This window comes from Anomaloglossus baeobatrachus, chromosome 12 (assembly GCF_048569485.1).
Source record: "Anomaloglossus baeobatrachus isolate aAnoBae1 chromosome 12, aAnoBae1.hap1, whole genome shotgun sequence".
Lineage (NCBI taxonomy): Eukaryota > Metazoa > Chordata > Amphibia > Anura > Aromobatidae > Anomaloglossus > Anomaloglossus baeobatrachus.
Genome location: NC_134364.1, coordinates 34,820,736 through 34,848,640, shown reverse-complemented (window position 1 = coordinate 34,848,640; position 27,905 = coordinate 34,820,736). Strand labels below are relative to the sequence as shown.

Genomic DNA, 27,905 nt, shown 5'->3' with positions numbered 1-27,905 from the left:
CTCCAAAAAAGATTTCAAGAGCAACCACTGCATAAAAATGACAATAAATATGAAGTAAATGAAATGACAAAGGATTAATAAATAAGGCATACTTAGTTAAAACCATATTCAAAGCACATATGCAGTATAAAAAAAGATTTATATACACTACTCATAAAAATTTATAGGAACCTCATGAAATTTCACCTTAAAGGCAAATATCCCTAACTTTTTCAGTTGAAGTTAATATTGACTTTCTCGAAACGTTTGGATGCACATGTCCAACTGTTCAATGTTTCAGTAGTTTTCACACAACTTCCTGTTCTCCAACAAGGAGCTTAATGGCAAAATTCACAACAGGTGTTTGAGCCATGAATCACCCAATAAATGTTAGGGTTCAATTAGAATTGGTATTTAAACAGTCCTCTCATGTTGTTCAGATTTTGACATCATGAAACCAAGACGATAACTAACAATTGATCAACAGTACCTCACCATTGTGAAGCTTCAAGCAGGATGTTCTCAGATGGAAGTGGCTACTGAGCTTAGAGTGTCACAGAGTGTCATCAGCAGGTGGCAACAGAGTTACAGAGAGACTGGAAGAGTCACAGAAAAGCAGAGAAGAGGACATCTTTTGGCCACATTCCACACTGATGACTGCTTCATTGTTAACAATGTGCTCCAGAACTGGATGATGAATGACATACAACTCATGGTATATTTAAAGAAGGTGAGAGGCACCCAAGTGTCACATCAGACCATTCAAACCATTTACAACAGCATGGTCTACGTGCTAGACAACCTGCAAGGGTACCTGACCACACCACCAGGAACGGGCATCATCTACGCTGGACGAGCGACCAGTGGGCCTCAGTGCTGTTCACTGATGTGTCAATTCACGCTCAGCAGAATTGATGGCCACCAACGATGTTGGAGACATCAATGAGAGAGCTATGCATCAGTTACTTGTCAACAAATGAGCCTGTGGTGGTGGTTCACATAAATTTCACCCAAACGCTAATGTATTTGACTTTCAAAAAGGACAAAATTACAAATGCATTAGTCAAATAAAATTCCTACTATACATATTTGACCATCTATCCATTTCTGGATTGTTTCTTTGACTTGCGTCAGAGGTAAATTGAATTGGCAAAAAATGGTTGTAAATGAGGCTTACTAAATAAAGGACTCCATAGTTGTTCAACATTTACTACGTTAAAAAATCACCACAGAAATATTTACACACTTCTTTTGGTAGGGAAATTGGTCACCCTTTACATGGGTGATGAGAAACTACACAGGTGCTAAAAAAAAAGATGTCGAAAGAAAAAAAAAAAAAAAAAAAAGATTCCTACGGGGTGCTACATTCTCTGTATAAGCCAGTGCCAATAAATGCATTGGTTCTCCTCTATTGTTTCCAAATCTCAGTATGTCAGTACATAGATATAGGTTGATAAATAAGTGCAACTCCTATGTGATGCATAATTAAATATTTTAAAAAAAAAAAATATTATATTTATATATATATATATATATATATATATATATATATATATATATATATATATATATATATATATATAAAATATAAAATATATTATATATATATATATATATATATACATATACATATATACTAGCTGTACTACCCGGCTTCGGCTGGGTTAATAACTGTTGTTAACAAAATAGAATGTATTAACATTTCCGGGATAAAATGTATAAATAGAATGTATTAACGCCCGGGATAGTAACTGTCTCTCTGTTTCTCTCCCATTCTCTGTCTGTCTCCCCTTCTGTATATATCTCTCTGTCTCTCTCTCTCTCTCCCTCTTTGTCTGTCTGTCTCTTTCCCTGTCTGTCTCTGACTGTCTGTCTCTTTCTCCGTCTGTCTCAATCTCTTTCCCTGTCTGTCTATCTATCTATCTCTTTACCTGTCTGTCTATCTATCTCTGTCACTTTCCCTGTCTGTCTCTTTCCCTCTCTTTCCCTGTCTGTCTTTCCCGCTTTCCCTCCGTCTCTTTCCCTGTGTCTTTGTCTGTCTCTTTACCTGTCTTTGTCTGTCTCTTACCCTGTCTGTCTCTTTCCCTTTCTTTCCCTGTCTGTCTTTTTCCCTGTGTCTGTCTCTGTCTCTTTGTCTGTGTCTGTCTCTTTCCCTGTCAGTCTGTCTCTTTGTCTGTCTCTTTGTGTCTGCCTCTTTCCCTGTCTGTGTCTGCCTCTTTCCCTGTCTGTGTCTGCCTCTTTCCCTGGCTGCATTGTGACAAGCCAACATTCCAAATAAGGGCGTGGCTGCGCATTGTTCTGAAGTTCTCGCTGCACTGTGGCTCCCAGCTCCATTCGCTTTAATGGAGGCAGGTTTTTTGGTGACTAACTGTAAAGCGCGGGGTTAAAATTTCCCCTCAAAACATAGCCTATGATGCTCTCGGGGTCCAGAAGTGTGAGTGTGCAAAATTTTGTGGCTGTAGCTGCGACGGTGCAGATGCCAATCCCGGACATACACACACACATACACACATTCAGCTTTATATATTAGATTTTTAGCACAATTTTGTGTTTGTGTCTATCCGTCTTATGAATTTTTGATCTTTTATTTATTATTGTGGAGGATTTATGGCACATAGTTACTAATTTGGAGTTAGAATAATCTCTGAGATGTTTGATCGATAATTACCATGATTGACCTGAATAGTAAAGCCTGACCCAGTAATTCTCAGCAGGAATCTCACAGTGTATGATGTGAAGCCCCACAGGTGTTGTGTCGGTGTCGGTGCATTACCTTCAGGGACTCCACGTTGCTGGTGCTGGTCACTGGTAGGAAATCTTCTGTTTTTGATCGTGACGCCACTCTCAGTATTGCGGCCAGTAGGGACCGCCACTGCAGGTTAGGGGACGCCTGGGGCTGATGGTGTGTGCAGTCGGATGTAGGAGCCTCCTGAGAGTGAGGCAAGCCCCAGGGCCCTGTGTAGGTTTGTAGTACCACAAGTCGCAGAATGACCACACAGGCAGGATGTCTTTCAGGGTTTTTACTCACATTAGATGGCAGGGTGAGTAACCCGGGCGTAGCTGAGATGAACCAGGTAGGAACCAGGTATCCTTCAGGCTGACGTTATGAGGGTGACTACTGACTCGCCTTCCTTAGCCCTTGGTGGTTTGGGGTGACCCCGACTTTGAGTCCCTATGGGGGTCACCCAGGGAAGATGCTCCAAGCCTCTCTCCCCTTCGTTTGCCGTGTGCTTGTTCCCCGGACCAGGCCACTCCAGCCTCTTGCCTCCTATGACCTATGGGCCCTCACTGCGGTTACGTGGCTGCGGCTTTTGTGGTGTTGTGGTGTGGGCTTTGAGAGCCCCACACCGGCAGGTTTAGCAGGGAAAGGTGAATCTATCCTCGCTTCGGGATCTGCCGCCCGGTTGGGCCTGGTGCTCTCTAGCAGTCTCCTTACTTCCCACTCCGTGCACTCTCTAGCTGAAGCTGGCTTTCAGGCAGCACTCCTAGTTGACCGTTCTCCCCCGTCTGTAGCCACTGCGCGGGCGCTGTTAGACAGCAACAGCCCCACAGGTCTGCTCCTCACTGAGCCCTATGGAGTTCTGCTCTAACTGACTCACTGCTCCTCCTCTCCTGTTCTTGCCTACGCCACCTAGCAACCAGATTCTCTTACCACACCCCTTGAGAGGAGATGGAGACTCTACCCCCTCCACTATTCCAGTGAAGGTGAAGGCTTGCCCCCTCCTGGGATCCCCAGGGGTCCTCTCATGGGTACATGTGTGAGACCTGATCACTATGCGCCTGTGTTCCACACCCCGGTCAGCCTTCTGGATTACCTGTATTGTACTGTCCCCAGCATGGGTGCAGTACTCAGTGGTGCCTGACCAGGTCAGGGGCGCCACATTCCCCCTTAGTTATCACCAGCACGTCCTCGGGCTGCAAGACAACATTTTAAAATGCATAAAACATTAAAACATGTAAAACATTTAAAAGCACCAGGTATCAGACATCACCACCCTCCACCCACAAGTCCGTTAACCCACCCAAAACCCTCTCAGGAGGCAGGTCACCGGTCCTGTTGGTAACCAGGTCTGGGCCATCTACTTCCCCAGACCTTTCCTCCAATCTTCCTCTCCCGTTGGCCGCAACTTCAGCCACTTCTGGCAGGATGTAGAGGCGGCTTTCATGGGCTGGTGGTTTCAGGGTATACCTGGCCTGGTGGATCCGCGCCGTCAGCCTCTTCTGGCAGGATTCAGAGGCGGCCTCCACAGTTGGTGCTGACCAGGTACCCTCTTTGTGGTGGTGAGCCAAGGCCCCATAAACAGGCGTGCTCTCTGGTCGCAGGTGAGCCAAGGCCCTTTTCTACGGACGGGCCCCCCTGGTTGCAGACGAGCCAAGCCCCTAAACAGGCTGGCCCTGGTGGTGGTGCCACTGGTGTAACTATTTACACTGCGAGAGTTTGTGGCTATAGCAAGTTCATAGCCTTAAAGTTTATTTCTCACAATAGTTTTTGTGGGCGCATTTCTTAAACGTTGCAAACAAAACTTGTCAAAACTGGTCAAAACAGTAACTTCTTACTTTCCTTTACTTTACTCCTCTTTTTCACTAGGGCGAGGGCACGTTGGGCACTGGCACCTGTGACTTTCTTGCTCTTTGTCTCTTTCTTCATCTGTGGTTGCCTCATCTGTAGGTTCTGTGTCTTTCCTTTCTTGGTCTGCATCTGATTCCTTTTCTGTATCTGTTTCTTTATCTCTGTCTTGTCTTTCTTGTCTTTCTTGTCTTTCTTGTCTTTCTTGTCTTTCTTGTCTTTCTTGTGGCATGGGATGGCTGTAGGGTTTGCTGGTACGTAAGGCTACATCAAGTGCGTACAATCCCCTTTCACCTTGGTGCATGGTAAACTGTACCGAATCTCCCATTTTCAGATTTCTGCCAGGGTGTCCTCTAGGCAGGTGTGCGCTGACATCTCTCCTGTTAACAAATATTCCCTTTTTGATGCCAGGTGCTACAATAAATCCATAGCCGCTTCTCAGATTAAAGTCTTCCACTACGCCATAACACAGGGGTCCTCTAGCCTGGCTTTTGGCCCTTCTCAGGGACCGTTTCTCCTGTAGGTCTCTGGCGGTGACTTCCTTCTGCTCTGGAGACTGTGGGGCTGGAGCACACTGTGTTCTGTGTCGCCGTGTCTTGCGGGCTGGGTTCTGTAGAGGGCAGCTCACAAACTCCCAGGTGAGGTCTTGGGGCTGATCTTCGTCAACAGACGGTGTCAGGTCTTCCTCATCCCAGCGGGAGTATGGCAGCATTTCCGGCTCTGAATACACATCTGCTGCGGGTGGCACTGGAGTCGGAGTCAACCCTTCTGCTTCCTGGCCTCCTCTCCCCCTTAGTTCTTCTTGGCACTCCGGCTGTGGCAGTGCTGGGGATGGATGCTCTTCAGCCGGCCCAGGTGGGGGACTCTTTGGTGTAGCTGCTGCAGGAGTTAGCAGGAGACTCTTTGGGGTATGCGGAGGGGGTATGTACTGGCTCACCAACCATTGTGGAAATTTGGCCTCCAGGTCAGCCCTCATCTGCCAATATGCAGGGTCTTCACCCACCGTGGGCTGCCTATCAGGAACCTCTGTGGACCGGGGAGCGGTGTCTGCTCTGGCCTTACAGGCCGGGGTAAATGCTGAGGTAGTCTTTTCTTGGCGGGCCGCGCCCTGTATGGCGGCGGCCTGGTCTTGGCGGGCCGCGCCCTGTATGGCGGCGGCCTGGTCTTGGCGGGCCGCGCCCTGTATGGCGGCGGCCTGGTCTAGCATCGCGGTTGCAGCTTGCGTTGCAGTGGGCATCACCACTGCGGCCGGTTCTTGGCGGGCCGGACTGGGCATTGCAGCCGCGGTCTCAATTAGCGTCGCAGCCTCGATGGGGTCCGTGCAGGCTGAGCCGGGCGTCGCTGCAGTGACCGTAGCTTGGCGGGCCGCACCCGGCGGGGCTGCGGCCTGGTTCAGCATATCACTTGCGGCGCGGACGAGCGTCGCTGCTGCGTTGGGGTCTTGGCGGACCGGGTTCAGCAGGGTGGCAGCCTGGGTCAGCGTCACACCTGCAGCACGGATGAGCACTGCCGTGGTGGTCGGAGCCCTGCGGGACAGGCGGGGCATGGCTGCAGCAGCCTGGATTTGGCGGGCCGCTTCTAGCGTGGCTGCGGCCTGGTCCGGTGGCGCCGCGCCGGGCGCCTCTTCCGGGACCGCGAGCGTGGCAGCAGGGGTCGGGGCACTTGTGCTGGCCGGGGCATCACTCGACTCACCCATCTGTGGCTGCATCGGGGCCTGCGTCGTCGCCGCTCGGTCTGACATGCGTCGCGCGGCTCCCTCCTCGTAGGTCCGCACCGCCGCAGCCATCTCCAGGAGCTCCGTGCGTTCTTCTCTGATCTGCTCTATGACCCGGGTCTCCAGTCGGTCACAGAACTGGGCCAGCTCCCGATACCACCAGGCAGCGGAGCCTGGTTCTGGGTTCCTGCGGTCAGACGCCATTTCTTCTGCGCCGTCTTCTGCACGATCTCCCAGCAGTGGACTCTTCGCTGCCTCCTGTAACAAGCTGTCCAGTTTCTGCTCTGCCTCTTTCAGCAGCTCCTCTCCCAGCAGCAGGCTTGTGGCTCCCTTTCTGTTCCGCCGTTTCTCGACGCTTCCACTCTCATAGCTGGCAAGGTCAGAACTCTGCAGGGGATCTCTGGGTAGCCACACCTCTTCGTGGGCGGTAACTTCTTCCAGCGCGGGCTGCTGTTGTTTTTCAGCGCGCTTTTCATGGTGGCAATATGGCGGCGCTTCCAATTTTTCAAGCGGACCGCCCAGGCACATGGTCACCTGTCTGGACAGGTCTAGTCCTTATCCTGTTCGTGACGCCAGATGTGAAGCCCCACAGGTGTTGTGTCGGTGTCGGTGCATTACCTTCAGGGACTCCACGTTGCTGGTGCTGGTCACTGGTAGGAAATCTTCTGTTTTTGATCGTGACGCCACTCTCAGTATTGCGGCCAGTAGGGACCGCCACTGCAGGTTAGGGGACGCCTGGGGCTGATGGTGTGTGCAGTCGGATGTAGGAGCCTCCTGAGAGTGAGGCAAGCCCCAGGGCCCTGTGTAGGTTTGTAGTACCACAAGTCGCAGAATGACCACACAGGCAGGATGTCTTTCAGGGTTTTTACTCACATTAGATGGCAGGGTGAGTAACCCGGGCGTAGCTGAGATGAACCAGGTAGGAACCAGGTATCCTTCAGGCTGACGTTATGAGGGTGACTACTGACTCGCCTTCCTTAGCCCTTGGTGGTTTGGGGTGACCCCGACTTTGAGTCCCTATGGGGGTCACCCAGGGAAGATGCTCCAAGCCTCTCTCCCCTTCGTTTGCCGTGTGCTTGTTCCCCGGACCAGGCCACTCCAGCCTCTTGCCTCCTATGACCTATGGGCCCTCACTGCGGTTACGTGGCTGCGGCTTTTGTGGTGTTGTGGTGTGGGCTTTGAGAGCCCCACACCGGCAGGTTTAGCAGGGAAAGGTGAATCTATCCTCGCTTCGGGATCTGCCGCCCGGTTGGGCCTGGTGCTCTCTAGCAGTCTCCTTACTTCCCACTCCGTGCACTCTCTAGCTGAAGCTGGCTTTCAGGCAGCACTCCTAGTTGACCGTTCTCCCCCGTCTGTAGCCACTGCGCGGGCGCTGTTAGACAGCAACAGCCCCACAGGTCTGCTCCTCACTGAGCCCTATGGAGTTCTGCTCTAACTGACTCACTGCTCCTCCTCTCCTGTTCTTGCCTACGCCACCTAGCAACCAGATTCTCTTACCACACCCCTTGAGAGGAGATGGAGACTCTACCCCCTCCACTATTCCAGTGAAGGTGAAGGCTTGCCCCCTCCTGGGATCCCCAGGGGTCCTCTCATGGGTACATGTGTGAGACCTGATCACTATGCGCCTGTGTTCCACACCCCGGTCAGCCTTCTGGATTACCTGTATTGTACTGTCCCCAGCATGGGTGCAGTACTCAGTGGTGCCTGACCAGGTCAGGGGCGCCACAATTATATAATGGATCGTTACAATTGTGAGCATCTTTTTATGTCATAACGTATTTAGATCTCGTGGGTCATTCCGTTATGGAAATCAATCTGTACTATTGTACTTTAAGCTGATATGAAAATGACAAGTTTAGGGGGATTGAAAATGGGTGGAAATTCCTCAAAATATCAAATTGTCAATATCATGGAAAAGTTGTATGTATCTATCGAATTAACCATGTATTTATACTGGACAGGGTCTGACTTGCCCACAAGAATACAGCTTGTACATTTTGCCTACTAGACATGATGTAAAATGGTACAAAAGCCAATATTAATCCATAGAATTGATTCTGATTACCCAGGTAAAAAACCCCAATCCGTGCGAGATACGGGCAGGACGCAAGACAGTGTATGACACATGGGTGAAGAATCAGCCGTCGCTGTATGATCCAAACATCCCACGGTATGTCTCGGGATAGCTATACTTGCTAAGCAAATCAAAAAGAACCAGGGAAAAAAAAAAGAAAAGAAAAAAGTGATCATTTAAAGTTGTCTGCATGCTTCTTATAGTTATTCATTACAAAAGATTGTATAGACTGTTACCCACAGGCCATTCTAGAGAATCTGTCAGTAGCTTTTCAGATCTGGTATCCCAAATCAGCATGATGTTGGGGCTGAGAGCCTGATTCTAATGATATATATATATTTTATATATAACCGCCCACACCACTGTGTACTCCATACATTGTCAGTAAGCTATCATGGGTGGCGTTATATAAATAAACTGGACTGCCTGGCAGGCAACAGCTAGTCCTCTAATGATAATCTCCTGCTGATAAAACACTGATTGTATTGAATCTAATGTACAACAAGCTGCTGAGCAAGTGACTCATACCTAGAATCAGGCTTTCTGCCCACGCCGTCAGATTAAATAGCAACAACCTGCTGACAGTCGCTCTTCGGAGATTAGAAACCTCTCACCAAACACTGCAGCTCTAATAAACTTGCCTTAATAAATTGTATTGGACATGCCACTTATTTTCTTATCTAAAGTCCTAGAAGTTCAAGAAGTGCTCTGACATATGAAATGTGACCCGCTTTCACTAATATAATGTCAAAATAGTCAGCCTTCCTATAGATTATTACAGATTGTTTAACTTTTTGGGGGTTTTACAGTGTGTTTGACTTGGGATCAGGAAGTGACCACACATCATTCCTGCAAACGCTTGGAGTAACAGCAATAGATATGCAATACACGCATGATAAGGTACTGTACCGAGATATAAAGGTAAAGCTATAGGTCATGTAAAGTCAAGGCAGAAAATACAGATCAAAAAGTTAAAATTTATTATTCTTTGGATGAAAAAAGCATTTTGAAACTTGATAATTTTATGTATATTCCCTTTTCAATAATCCAGGTTCTCAAAGTTAATTTTTCTCTAAAAGTATAAAGGTTATGGGTGTATGATATGATTTTTTGTATCATTCAGGATATAATTAGTGATTATTTATAAGGTGTTAAAATTAGGTAATACAACCTCAGATGAACAACATGCAAATTACAAGTGACACTGTCATTATTTACTCAAACCAAACAAAAAGTGCAGAAATGTGAAGAAAAATTAAGTACACCCTTACTGCTTCCAAAAGAATTAAGAAGGTAAAAAGCGGGTGCTGCTAATCATGTCATTGATTAATTGATCATCAGCAAGTGTGACCACTTGTATAAGAGCAGAAGATTTGGCAGTTTGCTGGTCTGGAGCATTCAGGCTCCTATTAACACAATGTCAAGGAGGAAAGACATCAGCAATGATCTTAGAGAAGCAATTGTTGCCGCACATCAATCTAGGCAGGGTTAGAAGGCCATTTCTAAAGAATTTAGAGACAATCATTTTACAAGGAGAAAGATTATTCACAAGTAGAAAATATTCTAGATATTTGACAAACGCTCTGGTGTGAGAATCCCAGCAATTTCACCCCAAGATCAGGGCAATGTTAAAAAAAATGCAAAAAAACCCAACAACAAGCAAAAAACCCACAAGGCTACATGCAGATGGACTTTTTATTTTTTGAAAAGCGTGCACTTTAAAAAAAAAAATTCACATAAATGACCTAAAAGTCTCTTGAAAGACTTTACATTTGAATAGTAATAAGGATTTATATTGAAACTAGCTGCAGTACCTGGTGTTGCCCGGGATAGTAAATATGTCTGCCTACCTCCCTGTCTAAAAAACAAAAAGCAGCACCAAATGTGCACTACAGCACTAAACATTCCAAACTGTACTTATTTTAAAAATTCTGAGATTTTTGGCAAAAAATTGCAATTTCTTGAGCTGCTTCGCCACGTCACGGCAAATCTCATTTGAAGCAGTCCTACACTAAAATATTTTTATAAAATGTGCCATACGGCCTCACATATGAATAGTAGAACTGCTCTTAGCAGCACTCACCTGGTCTATTTCAATCCCGTACCCATGACTGAGTCATGGCTGTGGGCGGGACAGGTCCAAGCAAATGCTGCATGAAGTAAATAGCCTGTGGACAAAGCCTGATGACTTAATGTGAACAGTCACCAACCGCCAAAATCTAGACAGATGGAATACATCCCAAATTGGGGTGCAAAGCAAGGTGGAGGTCAACCACCGACCAATTCAATGAAGAAAAAACAAAAAGCAGCACCAAATGTGCACTACAGCACTAAACATTCCAAACTGTACTTATTTTAAAAATTCTGAGATTTTTGGCAAAAAATTGCAATTTCTTGAGCTGCTTCGCCACGTCACGGCAAATCTCATTTGAAGCAGTCCTACACTAAAATATTTTTATAAAATGTGCCATACGGCCTCACATATGAATAGTAGAACTGCTCTTAGCAGCACTCACCTGGTCTATTTCAATCCCGTACCCATGACTGAGTCATGGCTGTGGGCGGGACAGGTCCAAGCAAATGCTGCATGAAGTAAATAGCCTGTGGACAAAGCCTGATGACTTAATGTGAACAGTCACCAACCGCCAAAATCTAGACAGATGGAATACATCCCAAATTGGGGTGCAAAGCAAGGTGGAGGTCAACCACCGACCAATTCAATGAAGAAAAAACAAAAAGCAGCACCAAATGTGCACTACAGCACTAAACATTCCAAACTGTACTTATTTTAAAAATTCTGAGATTTTTGGCAAAAAATTGCAATTTCTTGAGCTGCTTCGCCACGTCACGGCAAATCTCATTTGAAGCAGTCCTACACTAAAATATTTTTATAAAATGTGCCATACGGCCTCACATATGAATAGTAGAACTGCTCTTAGCAGCACTCACCTGGTCTATTTCAATCCCGTACCCATGACTGAGTCATGGCTGTGGGCGGGACAGGTCCAAGCAAATGCTGCATGAAGTAAATAGCCTGTGGACAAAGCCTGATGACTTAATGTGAACAGTCACCAACCGCCAAAATCTAGACAGATGGAATACATCCCAAATTGGGGTGCAAAGCAAGGTGGAGGTCAACCACCGACCAATTCAATGAAGAAAAAACAAAAAGCAGCACCAAATGTGCACTACAGCACTAAACATTCCAAACTGTACTTATTTTAAAAATTCTGAGATTTTTGGCAAAAAATTGCAATTTCTTGAGCTGCTTCGCCACGTCACGGCAAATCTCATTTGAAGCAGTCCTACACTAAAATATTTTTATAAAATGTGCCATACGGCCTCACATGAATAGTAGAACTGCTCTTAGCAGCACTCACCTGGTCTATTTCAATCCCGTACCCATGACTGCGTCATGGCTGTGGGCGGGACAGGTCCAAGCAAATGCTGCATGAAGTAAATAGCCTGTGGACAAAGCCTGATGACTTAATGTGAACAGTCACCAACCGCCAAAATCTAGACAGATGGAATACATCCCAAATTGGGGTGCAAAGCAAGGTGGAGGTCAACCACCGACCAATTCAATGAAGAAAAAACAAAAAGCAGCACCAAATGTGCCAAAAATCTCAAAATTTTTAAAATAAGTACAGTTTGGAATGTTTAGTGCTGTAATAAAATATTTTAGTGTAGGACTGCTTCAAATGAGATTTGCCGTGACGTGGCGAAGCAGCTCAAGAAATTGCAATTTTTTGCCAAAAATCTCAAAATTTTTTTTAAAATAAGTACAGTTTGGAATGTTTAGTGCTGTAGTGCACATTTGGTGCTGCTTTTTGTTTTTTCTTCATTGAATTGGTCGGTGGTTGACCTCCACCTTGCTTTGCACCCCAATTTGGGATGTATTCCATCTGTCTAGATTTTGGCGGTTGGTGACTGTTCACATTAAGTCATCAGGCTTTGTCCACAGGCTATTTACTTCATGCAGCATTTGCTTGGACCTGTCCCGCCCACAGCCATGACTCAGTCATGGGTACGGGATTGAAATAGACCAGGTGAGTGCTGCTAAGAGCAGTTCTACTATTCATATGTGAGGCCGTATGGCACATTTTATAAAAATATTTTAGTGTAGGACTGCTTCAAATGAGATTTGCCGTGACGTGGCGAAGCAGCTCAAGAAATTGCAATTTTTTTGCCAAAAATCTCAAAATTTTTAAAATAAGTACAGTTTGGAATGTTTAGTGCTGTAGTGCACATTTGGTGCTGCTTTTTGTTTTTTCTTCATTGAATTGGTCGGTGGTTGACCTCCACCTTGCTTTGCACCCCAATTTGGGATGTATTCCATCTGTCTAGATTTTGGCGGTTGGTGACTGTTCACATTAAGTCATCAGGCTTTGTCCACAGGCTATTTACTTCATGCAGCATTTGCTTGGACCTGTCCCGCCCACAGCCATGACTCAGTCATGGGTACGGGATTGAAATAGACCAGGTGAGTGCTGCTAAGAGCAGTTCTACTATTCATATGTGAGGCCGTATGGCACATTTTATAAAAATATTTTAGTGTAGGACTGCCTCAAATGAGATTTGCCGTGACGTGGCGAAGCAGCTCAAGAAATTGCAATTTTTTGCCAAAAATCTCAAAATTTTTAAAATAAGTACAGTTTGGAATGTTTAGTGCTGTAGTGCACATTTGGTGCTGCTTTTTGTTTTTTCTTCATTGAATTGGTCGGTGGTTGACCTCCACCTTGCTTTGCACCCCAATTTGGGATGTATTCCATCTGTCTAGATTTTGGCGGTTGGTGACTGTTCACATTAAGTCATCAGGCTTTGTCCACAGGCTATTTACTTCATGCAGCATTTGCTTGGACCTGTCCCGCCCACAGCCATGACTCAGTCATGGGTACGGGATTGAAATAGACCAGGTGAGTGCTGCTAAGAGCAGTTCTACTATTCATATGTGAGGCCGTATGGCACATTTTATAAAAATATTTTAGTGTAGGACTGCTTCAAATGAGATTTGCCGTGACGTGGCGAAGCAGCTCAAGAAATTGCAATTTTTTGCCAAAAATCTCAAAATTTTTAAAATAAGTACAGTTTGGAATGTTTAGTGCTGTAGTGCACATTTGGTGCTGCTTTTTGTTTTTTCTACCTCCCTGTCTGACTGGCTTGCCTCCCTGTGTCTCTCCCTGTCTGCATGTCTACATGCGCCTCTCCCTGTCTGCGTGTCTACATGCGCCTCTCCCTGTCTGCGTGTCTACATGCGCCTCTCCCTGTGTGCGTGTCTACAATGCGCCTCTCCCTGTCTGCGTGTCTACATGCGCCTCTCCCTGTCTGCGTGACTACATGCGCCTCTCCCTGTCTGCGTGTTTACATGCGCCTCTCCCTGTCTGCGTGTCTACATGCGCCTCTCCCTGTCTGCGTGTCTACATGCGCCTCTCCCTGTCTGCGTGTCTACATGCGCCTCTCCCTGTCTGCGTGTCTACATGCGCCTCTCCCTGTCTGCGTGTCTACATGCGCCTCTCCCTGTCTGCGTGTCTACATGCGCCTCTCCCTGTCTGCGTGTCTACATGCGCCTCTCCCTGTCTGCGTGTCTACATGCGCCTCTCCCTGTCTGCGTGTCTAAATGCGCCTCTCCCTGTCTGCGTGTCTACATGCGCCTCTCCCTGTCTGCGTGTCTACATGCGCCTCTCCCTGTCTGCGTGTCTACATGCGCCTCTCCCTGTCTGCGTGTCCACATGCGCCTTTCCCTGTCTGCGTGTCTACATGCGCCTCTCCCTGTGTGCGTGTCTACATGCGCCTCTCCCTGTCTGCGTGTCTACATGAGCCTCTCCCTGTATGCGTGTCTACATGCGCCTCTCCCTGTCTGCGTGTCTACATGCGCCTCTCCCTGTCTGCGTGTCTACATGCGCCTCTCCCTGTCTGCGTGTCTACATGCGCCTCTCCCTGTCTGCGTGTCTACATGCGCCTCTCCCTGTCTGCGTGTCTACATGCGCCTCTCCCTGTCTGCGTGTCTACATGCGCCTCTCCCTGTCTGCGTGTCTACATGCGCCTCTCCCTGTCTGCGTGTCTACATGCGCCTCTCCCTGTCTGCGTGTCTACATGCGCCTCTCCCTGTCTGCGTGTCTACATGCGCCTCTCCCTGTCTGCGTGTCTACATGCGCCTCTCCCTGTCTGCGTGTCTACATGCGCCTCTCCCTGTCTGCGTGTCTACATGCGCCTCTCCCTGTCTGCGTGTCTACATGCGCCTCTCCCTGTCTGCGTGTCTACATGCGCCTCTCCCTGTCTGCGTGTCTACATGCGCCTCTCCCTGTCTGCGTGTCTACATGCGCCTCTCCCTGTCTGCGTGTCTACATGCGCCTCTCCCTGTCTGCGTGTCTACATGCGCCTCTCCCTGTCTGCGTATCTACATGCGCCTCTCCCTGTCTGCGTGTCTACATGCGCCTCTCCCTGTCTGCGTATCTACATGCGCCTCTCCCTGTCTGCGTGTCTGTCTACCTCTCTCTTTCTATCTACCTCTCTCTCTCTCTACCTCTCTCTCTTTCTGTCTGTCTCTCTGCCTCTATATCTGTGTCTCTCTGTCTCTATCTCTGTCCATCTCTCTACCCATATCATATTACCTCACACATAAGCTTCTTATACTAAGAATATCCTCTATTGCCTACAGCAACCAGAGCTTCTATTAATGACCTGTAGCTCCCAGCTCCATTGACTTTAATGTAAGCAGGTTTTTTGGCGCATAACTGTAAAGCACAGGGTCAAATCTTCCCCTCAATACATAGTCTATAATGTTCCCTGGGTCACATGAGGCGTCTGTGCAAAATTTTGTGATTGTAAATGTGACGGTGCGGATTCCTTTAGTGGGTATACATATACACACACACACACACACACACACACACACATACACACACACGTACATACATACATACACTCAGCTTTATATATTAGATAAATCAATAAGAAGAGTTTTGGGGGGTGTTTTTTCCACTTTAGGTTTTGAGAAACAGCTGAAGGAAAAAAAAGAAGCTGCATGTTCCTTTTGATTCCATCAGGATTCCAACTAAGCACTATCAAATCAAAATGTTGCAAAAATGCTCTAGTATAAAAACTCCTCCGAAACCTTCTCAAGTATATGTTCCCACATCAACTAAAAGCCACATGTTTTCTGCTGCACTTTTTTGTGTAGATCTCGTCTATTTAACTGCCCAAGCAAAGTGGATGTCATTTAATGAAAACTCATGCTTACTTTATATAATAAGCACATATAACGTGACCTACACAATGCTGTATCTGTCACAAGGTTTTTGCATTTATATGTTTGTACTGTTTAGAGGCCGTTTAATGGTTTTTGCTACCCCATCTAATAGCAGCATGATGTAGGCGTAGAAATGCCAATTCCAAGAATGCATCATTTACTGGGCTGCTTGTTGTAGTTTTGATAATTGTTTTAGATATTGCAGATCAACCAGTTCTTTGAATGCTGTGTCCTGAATAACCCCGCCCACACCACTGATTGGCAGCTTTCTGTGTACACTGAGCGCTGTATAATCTTGCCCTCACCACTGACTGGCAGCTTTCTGTGTACATTGAGTGCTATATAACACTACCCACACCACTGATTGGCAGCTTTCTGTGTACACTGAGCGCTGTATAACCTTGCCCTCACCACTGACTGGCAGCTTTCTGTGTACATTGAGCACTATATAACACTACCCACACCACTGATTGGCAGCTTTCTGTGTACACTGAGCGCTGTATAACCTTGCTCTCACCACTGACTGGCAGCTTTCTGTGTACATTGAGCACTATATAACACTACCCACACCACTGATTGGCAGCTTTCTGTGTACACTGAGCGCTGTATAACCTTGCTCTCACCACTGACTGGCAGCTTTCTGTGTACATTGAGCGCTATATAATCCCGCCCACACCACTGATTGCCAGCTTTCTGTGTACACTGTGCATAGGCAGAAAACATCCAATCAGTAATGAAGGCAGGGTTACACAGAACTCATGAATATGGTGGCCTACATGGCAGCAGGTTTACTTGTCCATTATGGAGAATTTTCTGATAAGAAAACACTGATTTTTATCTAAATTACACAAAGTAGCACAGTAAGTGACACATCACTGGAATCAGGGTCTCAGTCTCTACATTATGCTGCTCTCAGATGGGGGAGCAAAAACCTGGTGACAGATTCCCTTTAAGTATCCATGTGACTACCTAAATAATTAGCGGAGTAGATTATTTGGTGTAAAGCATAGGCTGAAAATAAATAATAAACAAAAAGTTCTAGTTTTATCAAATGCTAAAAAAAAAAATTATTTTCTTTTAGAAGTCTTCTATAGCTTCATATCCCATGTATCATTCGGTGTATGAGACAGTGGATTTGGTTTCTCGTCTTATGGACAAAGGTTTCTACTATCATCAAGCTGTAGCGCGGCTGTGGGGGGAATTAGCCCTGCGTCTGGCGGATGATGTGATTCTGCATTTTGACTGTGTGCTTTATGCAGAGACATTGCAAAGAGTTGTGAATGAAGTGCACAGAGGATACGGACCTGAGCTCCTAGAACATAACATCACGCTGAGTAAGTAACGTGCTGCAGCGATCGCGTCTAAATCATCTCAACCACGGCGGATTTTCAACCTGTAGCATAGATTAGAGTTGTATATTGATTGGGAAACTGCTTTAAATATATATATATATATTAACGTTTCTTGGGGAATTTAAGTACAGATTGTGTCAATACACTAAGATTAGACTCTATTAAGACTTTGTCTCTTTGTAGCTCGCGTGAGTCTCACGCAGTTACATGACAAGGCTCCTGGCATCTCTAGTTTGTGTGAGGTTGTCTACTTTGTGGATGCGGTCCTCTCCCTATGTAGTACATTGCATCCCTTTTATCTTCATTCTAAAGGAATTGTGTTTTTCCTGCTGAGCAGCAGATTTTAAGGCTGGAGCCACACGGGGAACTAATGCGATCCTCGCATGACACTCGGCTCACGCTGGCATCACAGCGAGAGATGAGTGTTATGCGAGTGTCACTGCGACTGAGGTCCGACCATGCGATCGGACCTCAGCTGTGGGGGGCGGGCCGGCTCTAAGGAGGGGAGGGAGGGATTTATCTCCCTCTCTCCTCCGTTGCCGGCTATTGCCATTCGCGCCCTGCACTCGCGGTACACCGGTGTAATGCGAGTGCAGTGCGACTTTTCTCTCACCCCATAGACTTGAATGGGTGCGAGAGAATCTAGGATCACATTACAGTCGCAACATGCTGCGATTGTTTTCTCGGTCCGATTAGGGCTTAGAAAATAATCGCTCACTCATGGATGCTGGGAGATAGGCTAATATTGGTCCGTGTGGAATGCGATAAAACATCGCATTTCACTCACTCAGATTTTCATGCCATGTGTCTTAGGCCTAACAGAGATCTCAAAGCAGAATTGTGTTGTGTGTTGAAACAGTGAGTATCTACTTCATTACTTTATGAATTGTAACAGATTGGCATATGTCTAGATTCGAACCCTTGAATGTGAGCTCTATGGTTGGCTTCTGTCTGCTGAAACACCAGAAAATGCACCTTTTCTTGGGGAGTATAGTTTGTGTTATCCTGGAGTTAGTTCTATTACGTTAACAGGTGTATTCATTTACTCATTTGTTTGCCCAATCACGTTTCGGGTGCTGCTTTCCCCCTGCTGGCATTTCCTGCCGGTGAGCTTCTCATGTTGATGTCCAGCAATATCGCGGTTAGTTTCTGTGGAATACCAGCTAAGATACCTCTCTCTGCTGTCTATATTCTCCACTCTGTACCCATCTTATGTTTGTTGTCAGTAAGTAGGCAAAATATTCTTTAGCAATATACACCCTCTCTTGTATTTTGTGGTTTGTCTTACTCACTCTGGGATCACTTTCTACTTCAGCACACCTTCCCTTCTGTAGGAAATTTGCACTTCCATCTGTCCTCCACTTCCTTATGAGGAATATAAGAGCTCAACGGCTGATCAGGCAGCATAGGCCTGAGTTTCTATCATTTAGTCTGTGGTCAGGGTTATTCCAACTCCTGCAGGAACCACTAAGGACTCAGGGTTGGGATCTCTAGACTGTACAGGAACCGGCAGGGCCAGTTACAGGTTTTTAGGGTGTTACCTTTATCCCTTATGCATTGCTTTATGAACATAACAGAGTTGTATAGAGAAGTAATGTATTTTGTAATAGAGGAATGTACTGTATTCAAGCCCTGCAAGTGGTAGTTGCAGGCGCCGCCAGAGGAGACTGATGAGTTGGATGAGGTAGATGGCTTTTAAAATTCAATGAATTGCTAAAAATTAGTAAAAAGAAACGCGTTTCAAAGTTGTTACAACTCTTTCAGGTTTGATAAACACAATGATCACTCCTTACTTATATAGGAACTGGATGTGACGTCTTAGAGCAATTGAAGCACATCTTCCTTCAATTTCTTATACATTATAGACACACCCTTGAACATTAAAATTGAATAAAGTCCCATGCGGTAAATATGGAACAAAGGGAATAATATCACAACTAAAATTCTGAATGTAACGCAATTGCATAATAAAATATCTATATATATAATTGCCTTATTCTGTCTGTCTGTCTGTCTATCTGTCTGTCTATCTGTCTGTCTGTCTGTCTGTCATGCTCCGAAATTGTGTCCTTACGGTGACACAAAGCTGATTGGCCGCTGGGCTCGCCATGGCCTCGCCCCCCCACACGGATTGGCCTCTCGCCCCGGCTCTCTGCAGGCCCCGCCCCCTCACGCAATGCACGCTCGCTGTGGCCCAACTGACACGGGGCTCCGATTCCCAGGTGAGTACACACACATCAGATCACACTCACTCTCACACTCACTCTCACACATCACATCCACACACTCACAACATGCTGGGATATCGCTTGCTTCTACACCGGCTCCGTCAGGATCCCGGCAGCGCCAGACATAACCTTGCGATGCTGGGATCTTAACGGAGGCCGTGAAAGCTGGTAACCATTATACACATCGGGTAACTAAGGTCCCTTAGTTACCCGATGTGTATCATAGTTACCAGTGTACACCGGCTCACACTCACACACACATCACATCGCATCCACACATCAAGGTCCTGCAGCTGCAGAACATACATAACATAACAGCACACACATACACACACACACACACAAATCAGATCACACTCACTCACATACACACATCACATCGCATCCACATACTCACAACATCCTGGGATATCGCTTGCTTCTCGGCGGCGATATTGTGCTGTGAGCTTCCAGGACCTGCGGGAGGATCACATGGCCAGAAGCATGTGATATCCCCGGATGTTGTGAGTATCAGCGCGTATGTGCAATATCGTCAGTGTCTGTGTGTGTGAGTGTATGCGATCGGGGGTGTGTGTGAGTGTATGCGATCGGGTGTGTGTGTGAGTGTATGCGATCGGGTGTGTGTGTGAGTGTATGCGATCGGGTGTGTGTGTGAGTGGATGCGATCGGTTGTGTGTGTGAGTGGATGCGATCGGTTGTGTGTGTGAGTGGATGCGATCGGTTGTGTGGGTGAGTGGATGCGATCGGTTGTGTGGGTGAGTGGATGCGATCGGGTGTGGGTGAGTGTCGGCAGAGGAGCACGGCGTGCTGGAGGAGGCTGGGAGCAGAGAGGCTGATCTTGGGGAAGGCTGGGAGGGGGGGGCTGATGCTGAGGGAGGCTGGAAGGAGAGAGGCTGAGCAAACGTGCTCCATCCGCCATACTGCGCACTCCCCATCGTGCTGCATCCCCCATGCTGCGCACTCCCAAACGTGGTCCATCCGCCATGCTGCGCACTCCCAAACGTGGTCCATCCGCCATGCTGCGCACTCCCAAACGTGGTCCATCCGCCATGCTGCGCACTCCCAAACGTGCTCCATCCGCCATGCTGCGCACTCCCAAACGTGCTCCATCCGCCATACTGCGCACTCCCCATCGTGCACCATCCGGCATGCTGCGCACTCCTAAGCGGATGGAGCATGATGGGGGGTGCGCAGCATGGCGGATGGAGCACGTTTGGGAGTGCGCAGCATGGCGGATGGAGCACGTTTGGGAGTGCGCAGCATGACGGATGGAGCACGTTTGGGAGTGCGCAGCATGACGGATGGAGCATGTTTGGGAGTGCGCAGCATGCCGGATGGTGCACGATGGGGAGTGCGCAGTATGGCGGATGGAGCACGTTTGGGAGTGCGCAGTATGGCGGATGGAGCACGTTTCGGAGTGCGCAGCATGGCGGATGGAGCACGTTTGGGAGTGCGCAGCATGGCGGATGGACCACGTTTGGGAGCGCGCAGCATGGCGGATGGAGCACGTTTGGGAGTGCGCAGCATGGCGGATGGAGCACGTTTGGGAGTGCGCAGCATGGCGGATGGAGCACGTTTGGGAGTGCGCAGCATGGCGGATGGAGCACGTTTGGGAGTGCGCAGCATGCCGGATGGTGCACGATGGGGAGTGCGCAGTATGGCGGATGGAGCACGTTTGGGAGTGCGCAGCATGGCGGATGGAGCACGTTTGGGAGTGCGCAGCATGGCGGATGGACCACGTTTGGGAGTGCGCAGCATGGCGGATGGAGCACGTTTGGGAGTGCGCAGCATGGCGGATGGAGCACGTTTGGGAGTGCGCAGCATGGCGGGTGGAGCACGTTTGGGAGTGCGCAGCATGGCGGATGGAGCATGATAGGGGGTGCGCAGCATGGCGGATGGAGCACGTTTGGGAGTGCGCAGCATGGCGGATGGAGCACGTTTGGGAGTGTGCAGCATGGCGGATAGAGCACGATGGGGAGTGCGCAGCATGGCGGATGGAGCACGTTTGGGAGTGCGCAGCATGGGGGATGCAGCACGATGGGGAGTGCGCAGTATGGCGGATGGAGCACGTTTGGGAGTGCGCAGCATGGCGGATGGACCACGTTTGGGAGTGCGCAGCATGGCGGATGGAGCACGTTTGGGAGTGCGCAGCATGGGGGATGCAGCACGATGGGGGGTGCGCAGCATGGGGGATGGAGCACGATGGGAGGTGCACACCTCCCCCCAACACACACACACACGCGCACTGCACAACACACACACACTAGGAATCACAAACAACGCCCTACACAGACACCCACACACACAGACAACGCTGCACACACAAATATACGCACATACTGCACAACACACACATTGCTCAAAACATACCTCCCCCCAAAACACACCACACCCACACAAACCGCACAACACACACACACACACAACGCTACAGACACACAGCGCTCCACAAACAACGCAACACACGCAACACACATACAACACCGCTCTCACCCCCCGCGACACTCAGAACATGTACAGCGCCCTACACAAACACTTGGTAACTACACACAACAACATCTATATATATAACAAAAATCATACATGAACTACACAATACGTAAATTCTAGAATACCCGATGCGTAGAATCGGGCCACCTTCTAGTTATATAATATATATACAGCATATATACATGTATATATATATATAGACCACATATACACAGTAATATATATATATATATATATATATATATATATATATATATATATATAAATATATATATATATAAAATATATAAAGCTGAATGTGTGTGTGTGTGTGTGTGTGTGTGTGTGTGTGTGTGTGTGTGTGTCCGGGATTGGCATCCGCACCATCGCAGCTACAGCCACAAAATTTTGCACACTCACACTTCTAGACCCCGAGAGCGTCATAGGCTATGTTTTGAGGGGACATTTTTACCCCGCTCTTTACAGTTATTCACCAAAAAACCTGCCTCCATTAAAGCGAATAGATGTGAACAAGGGGGACTTAAAGAATGAGAGCGATGGCGCCAAAGAGTATATAGCATACAGTTGCTAAGGTGGGGCCCCGACATGGAATACTCACCACACTCGGGGATATGAACACACACACAAAATGCGCCACACACTACCACTTGCTTGAACACATATACCACCCTCAGCACACATCTCACCACACATACACCAACCTCGCCACATAATCGCCCTAAACACACACAAGTCTGGTATTATCCTTCAAAAATAAAAATCTGATTAATAAGCAGCCAAACTACAAGAACAACAAATGTACCACATAGGAAATACGGCAGCTGTCAGTCACATGACCTGTCTATATGTGTATGTGTGAGCTAATATATACTGTCAGGGGGAGGGCTTTCTGTTGCCTGGAGATTTATCAGGCTGCCAATAGCAACCAATCACAGCTTAGCTTCTATTTTGCTACAGCTAATTAATCTGAGCTCTGATTGGTTAATATAGGCAACAATTTAATAATTACATTTCTATTTGTTTAGTGGTGTTTGTGAGCAGAATACATTTTTGTCAATACATTATATTTTGTTAACAGCAGTTATTAACCCGGGCGAAGCCGGATAGTACAGCTAGTATATATATATATATATATATATATATATATATATATCGTTGCGTGTTCTCAATGGTCTCCTTTAACCCCTCAGGTGCTAGGGTGGATCATTTCAAAATCCAATAGGATTCACGATTTACCAATCTCTAAAATCTGTTCGAAAAATATTCTGGACTCAATCTATAAACAGTACAAATTTCTCACGATATTTATTTTTGCAGCCCATTGTGCGACAATTACCCTCTCAGTCATTAGTGAAATAAATTAACAGTCCCCTCCAATTTTTCATTTTTTACATTAGACATTAACTCACTGTATGATATGAAGCATGATTTGGGTCTAAAAGCAATTGACTCATCTTTCCAGAGAGAAAATCATTCCCAGTGAGCAATTAACTTTTTTTCATCAAAACAGTACCGAATTTACCGTATATTAAAAAACACAATATATTTTTTTTCCTTTGGGGGGGGAGAGCTATAGACAGTTGAAGGGCTGTGCGTTGGGGATGCGGTTAACCCCAAGATACACCAATCATTTTGAAGGGACACTTTGAATCCCTCTCTATCATGTAGTCTCCCCTGTCAATGGGCAGTATATTATTTTACGGGAGGTTCATTGATGACCTCTTCTTTATATGGAAAGTGTTATGCATGTACATATTCCAACACGAGTAAAGAGGTAGTATAACCTATATATATATATATTATATAAACTATATACATATATTATACATATACACGCACGTACATATATATATATATATATATATATATATATATATATACATACACACACACATACACTAGCTGTACTACCCGGCTTCGCCCAGGTTAATAACTGATGTTAACAAAATAAAATAGAATGTATTAACATTCCCGGGATAGAATGTATAAATAGAATGTATTAACGCCCGGGATAGTAACTGTCTCTCTGTTTCTCTCCCATTCTCTGTCTCCCCCTCTGTATATATCTCTCTGTCTCTCTCTCTCTTTGTCTGTGTGTCTCTTTCCCTGTCTGTCCCTGACTGTCTCTGTCTCTTTCTCCGTCTGTCTCAATCTCTTTCCCTGTCTGTCTATCTATCTCTTTCCCTGTCTGTCTATCTATCTCTGTCACTTTCCCTGTCTGTCTCTTTCCCTCTCTTTCCCTGTCTCTTTCCCTCTCTTTCCCTGTCTGTCTCTTTTCCTGTGTCTGTCTCTTTGTCTGTCTCTATACCTGTCTTTGTCTGTCTCTTACCCTGTCGGTCTCTTTCCCTTTCTTTCCCTGTCTGTCTGTTTCCCGGTGTCTCTCTGTCTCTTTGTGTCTGTCTCTTACCCTGTCTATGTCTGTTTCTTACCCTGTCTATGTCTCTCTCTTTCCCTGTCTCTCTTTCCCTCTCTTTCCCTGTCTGTCTCTTTCCCTGTCTGTCCCTGACTGTCTCTGTCTCTTTCTCCGTCTGTCTCAATCTCTTTCCCTGTCTATTTATCTGTCTCTTTCCCTGTCTGTCTCTTTCCCTGTCTGTCACTTTCCCTGTCTGTCACTTTCCCTGTCTGTCACTTTCCCTGTCTGTCACTTTCCCTGTCTGTCACTTTCCCTGTCTGTCACTTTCCCTGTCTTTCCCTGTCAGTCTCTTTCCTTGTCGGTCTGTCTCTTTGTCTGTGTCTATCTCTTTGTGTCTGTCTCTTACCTTGTCTATGTCTGTTTCTTACCCTGTCTGTGTCTGCGTCTTTCCCTGTCTGTGTCTTTCCCTGGCTGCATTGTGACACGCCAACATTCCATATAAGGGCGTGGCTGCGCATTCTTCTGAAGTTCTGGCTGCACAGTGGCTCCGAGCTCCATTTGCTTTAATGGAGGCAGGTTTTTTGGCGAATAACTGTAAAAAGCGGGGTTAAAATTTCCCCTCAAAACATAGCCTATGACGCTCTCGGGGTCCAGAAGTGTGAGTGTGCAAAATTTTGTGGTTGTAGCTGCGACGGTGCCGATGCCAATCCCGGACATACACACACACACACACACACACACACACACACACACACATACACACACACACACACATTCAGCTTTATATATTAGACTAGCTGTACCACCTGGCTTCGCCCGGGTTAATAACTGCTGTTAACTAAATAGAATGTATTAACAAAAATGTATTCTGCACACAAACACCACTAAACAAATAGCTAGAAATGTAATTATTAAACTGTTGCCTATATTAACCAATCAGAGCTCAGATTAATTAACTGTAGCAAAATAGAAGCTAAGCTGTGATTGGTTGCTATTGGCAGCCTGATAAATCTCCAGGCAACAGAAAGCCCTCCCCCTGACAGTATATATTGGCTCACACATACACATAATAGACAGGTCATGTGACTGACAGCTGCCGTATTTCCAATGTGGTACATGTGTTGTTCTTGTAGTTTGGCTGCCTATTAATCAGATTTTTATTTTTGAAGGATAATACCAGACTTGTGTGTGTTTAGGGCGATTATGTGGTGAGATTGGTGTATGTGTGGTGAGATGTGTGCTGAGGGTGGTATATGTGTTCAAGAACGTGGTAGTGTGTGGTGCATTTTGTGTGTGTGTTCATATCCCCGAGTGTGGTGAGTATCCCATGTCTGGGCCCCACCTTAGCAACTGTACGGTATATACTCTTTGGCGCCATCGCTCTCATTCTTTAAGCCCTCCTTGTTCACATCTGGCAGGTGTCAATTTGCCCCCAACACTTTTCATTTCACTTTTTCCCCATTATGTAGATAGGGGCAAAATTGATTGGTAAACTGGATTAAAATTTCGCCTCACAACATAGCACCTGGCGCTGCCCGGGATAGTAACTGTATATATCTCTCTGTCTCTCTCTATCTCTTTGTCTGTCTGTCTCTTTCTCCGTCTGTCTCAATCTCTTTCCCTGTCTAGCTCTTTCCCTGTCTAGCTCTTTCCCTGTCAGTCTGTCTGTGTCTCTTTGTGTCTGTCTCTTACCCTATGTCTGTTTCTTACCCTGTCTGTGTCTGCCTCTTTCCCTGTCTGTGTCTGTCTCTTTCCCTGGCTGCATTGTGACACGCCAACATTCCATCTAAGGGCGTGGCTGCGCATTTTTCTGAAGTTCTGGCTGCATTGTGGCTCCCAGCTCCATTCGCTTTAATGGAGGCAGGTTTTTCGGTGAATAACTGTAAAGAGCGGGGTAAAAATGTTCCCTCAAAACATAGCCTATGATGCTCTCGGGGTCCAGAAGTGTGAGTGTGCAAAATTTTGTGGCTGTAGCTGCGACGGTGCGGATGCCAATCTCGGACATACATACATACACACACACACACACACACACACACACACACACACACACATACATACACACACACACACACATTCAGCTTTATATATTAGACTAGCTGTACTACCCGGCTTCGCCCGGGTTAATAACTGCTGTTAACAAAATAGAATGTATTAACAAAAATGTATTCTGCTCACAAAAATCACAAAACAAATAGATAGAAATGTAATTATTAAAAGGCAAAAACTAAGCTAATAGAAGCATTTCACAACATATATTTCAACACCACAGATATTACACACAGGTTTAACATCCTATGACCTCACACATACTGAGAATGTTCTTTGTTGCCTATATTAACCAATCAGAGCTCAGATTAATTAACTGTAGCAAAATAGAAGCTAAGCTGTGATTGGTTGCTATTGGCAGCCTGATAAATCTCCAGGCAACAGAAAGCCCTCCCCCTGACAGTATATATTAGCTCACACATACACATATAGACAGGTCATGTGACTGACAGCTGCCGTATTTCCTATGTGGTACATTTGTTGTTCTTGTAGTTTGGCTGCTTATTAATCAGATTTTTATTTTTGAAGGATAATACCAGACTTGTGTGTGTTTAAGGCGATTATGTGGTGAGGTTGGTGTATGTGTGGTGAGATGTGTGCTGAGGGTGGTATATGTACCAGACTTGTGTGTGTTTAGGGCGATTATGTGGTGAGGTTGGTGTATGTGTGGTGAGATGTGTGCTGAGGGTGATATATGTACCAGACTTGTGTGTGTTTAGGGCGATTATGTGGTGAGGTTGGTGTATGTGTGGTGAAATGTGTGCTGAGGGTGATATATGTACCAGACTTGTGTGTGTTTAGGGTGATTATGTGGTGAGGTTGGTGTATGTGTGGTGAAATGTGTGCTGAGGGTGATATATGTACCAGACTTGTGTGTGTTTAGGGCGATTATGTGGTGAGGTTGGTGTATGTGTGGTGAAATGTGTGCTGAGGGTGATATATGTACCAGACTTGTGTGTGTTTAAGGCGATTATGTGGTGAGGTTGGTGTATGTGTGGTGAGATGTGTGCTGAGGGTGGTATATGTACCAGACTTGTGTGTGTTTAGGGCGATTATGTGGCGAGGTTGGTGTATGTGTGGTGAGATGTGTGCTGAGGGTGATATATGTACCAGACTTGTGTGTGTTTAGGGCGATTATGTGGTGAGGTTGGTGTATGTGTGGTGAAATGTGTGCTGAGGGTGATATATGTACCAGACTTGTGTGTGTTTAGGGCGATTATGTGGTGAGGTTGGTGTATGTGTGGTGAAATGTGTGCTGAGGGTGGTATATGTACCAGACTTGTGTGTGTTTAGGGCGAATATGTGGCGAGGTTGGTGTATGTGTGGTGAGATGTGTGCTGAGGGTGATATATGTACCAGACTTGTGTGTGTTTAGGGCGATTATGTGGTGAGGTTGGTGTATGTGTGGTGAGTTGTGTGGTGAGGGTGGTATATGTACCAGACTTGTGTGTGTTTAGGGCGATTATGTGGCGAGGTTGGTGTATGTGTGGTGAGATGTGTGCTGAGGGTGGTATATGTGTTCAAGTACGTGGTAGTGTGTGGTGCATTGTGTGTGTGTTCATATCCCAGAGTGTGGTGAGTATTCCATGTCGGGGCCCCACCTTAGCAACTGTACAGTATATACTCTTTGGCGCCATCGCTCTCATTCTTTAAGTCCCCCTTGTTCACATCTGGCAGCTGTCAGTTTGCCCCCAACACTTTTCGTTTCACATTTTCCCCATTATGTAGATAGGGGCAAAATTGATAGGTAAATTGGAATGCGTGGGGTTAAAATTTCGCCTCACAACATAGCACCCAGCGCTGCCCGGGATAGTAACTGTTTCTCTGTTTCTCTCCCATTCTCTGTCTGT

The 27,905-nt window shown here is 46.5% G+C and overlaps 1 protein-coding gene across 1 annotated transcript in view; it reads left to right on the top strand.

Moving 5' to 3' along the window:
* LOC142257844 (putative N-acetylated-alpha-linked acidic dipeptidase) overlaps window positions 1–27,905 on the top strand; it is a 193,230-nt gene that overhangs the window by 118,989 nt on the left and 46,336 nt on the right. Inside the window, exons 13-15 of the mRNA XM_075330092.1 lie at window positions 8,330–8,430; window positions 9,144–9,234; window positions 16,665–16,917. Coding sequence (XP_075186207.1) covers window positions 8,330–8,430; window positions 9,144–9,234; window positions 16,665–16,917 — 445 coding nt within the window. The remainder of the gene's footprint in view (window positions 1–8,329; window positions 8,431–9,143; window positions 9,235–16,664; window positions 16,918–27,905) is intronic.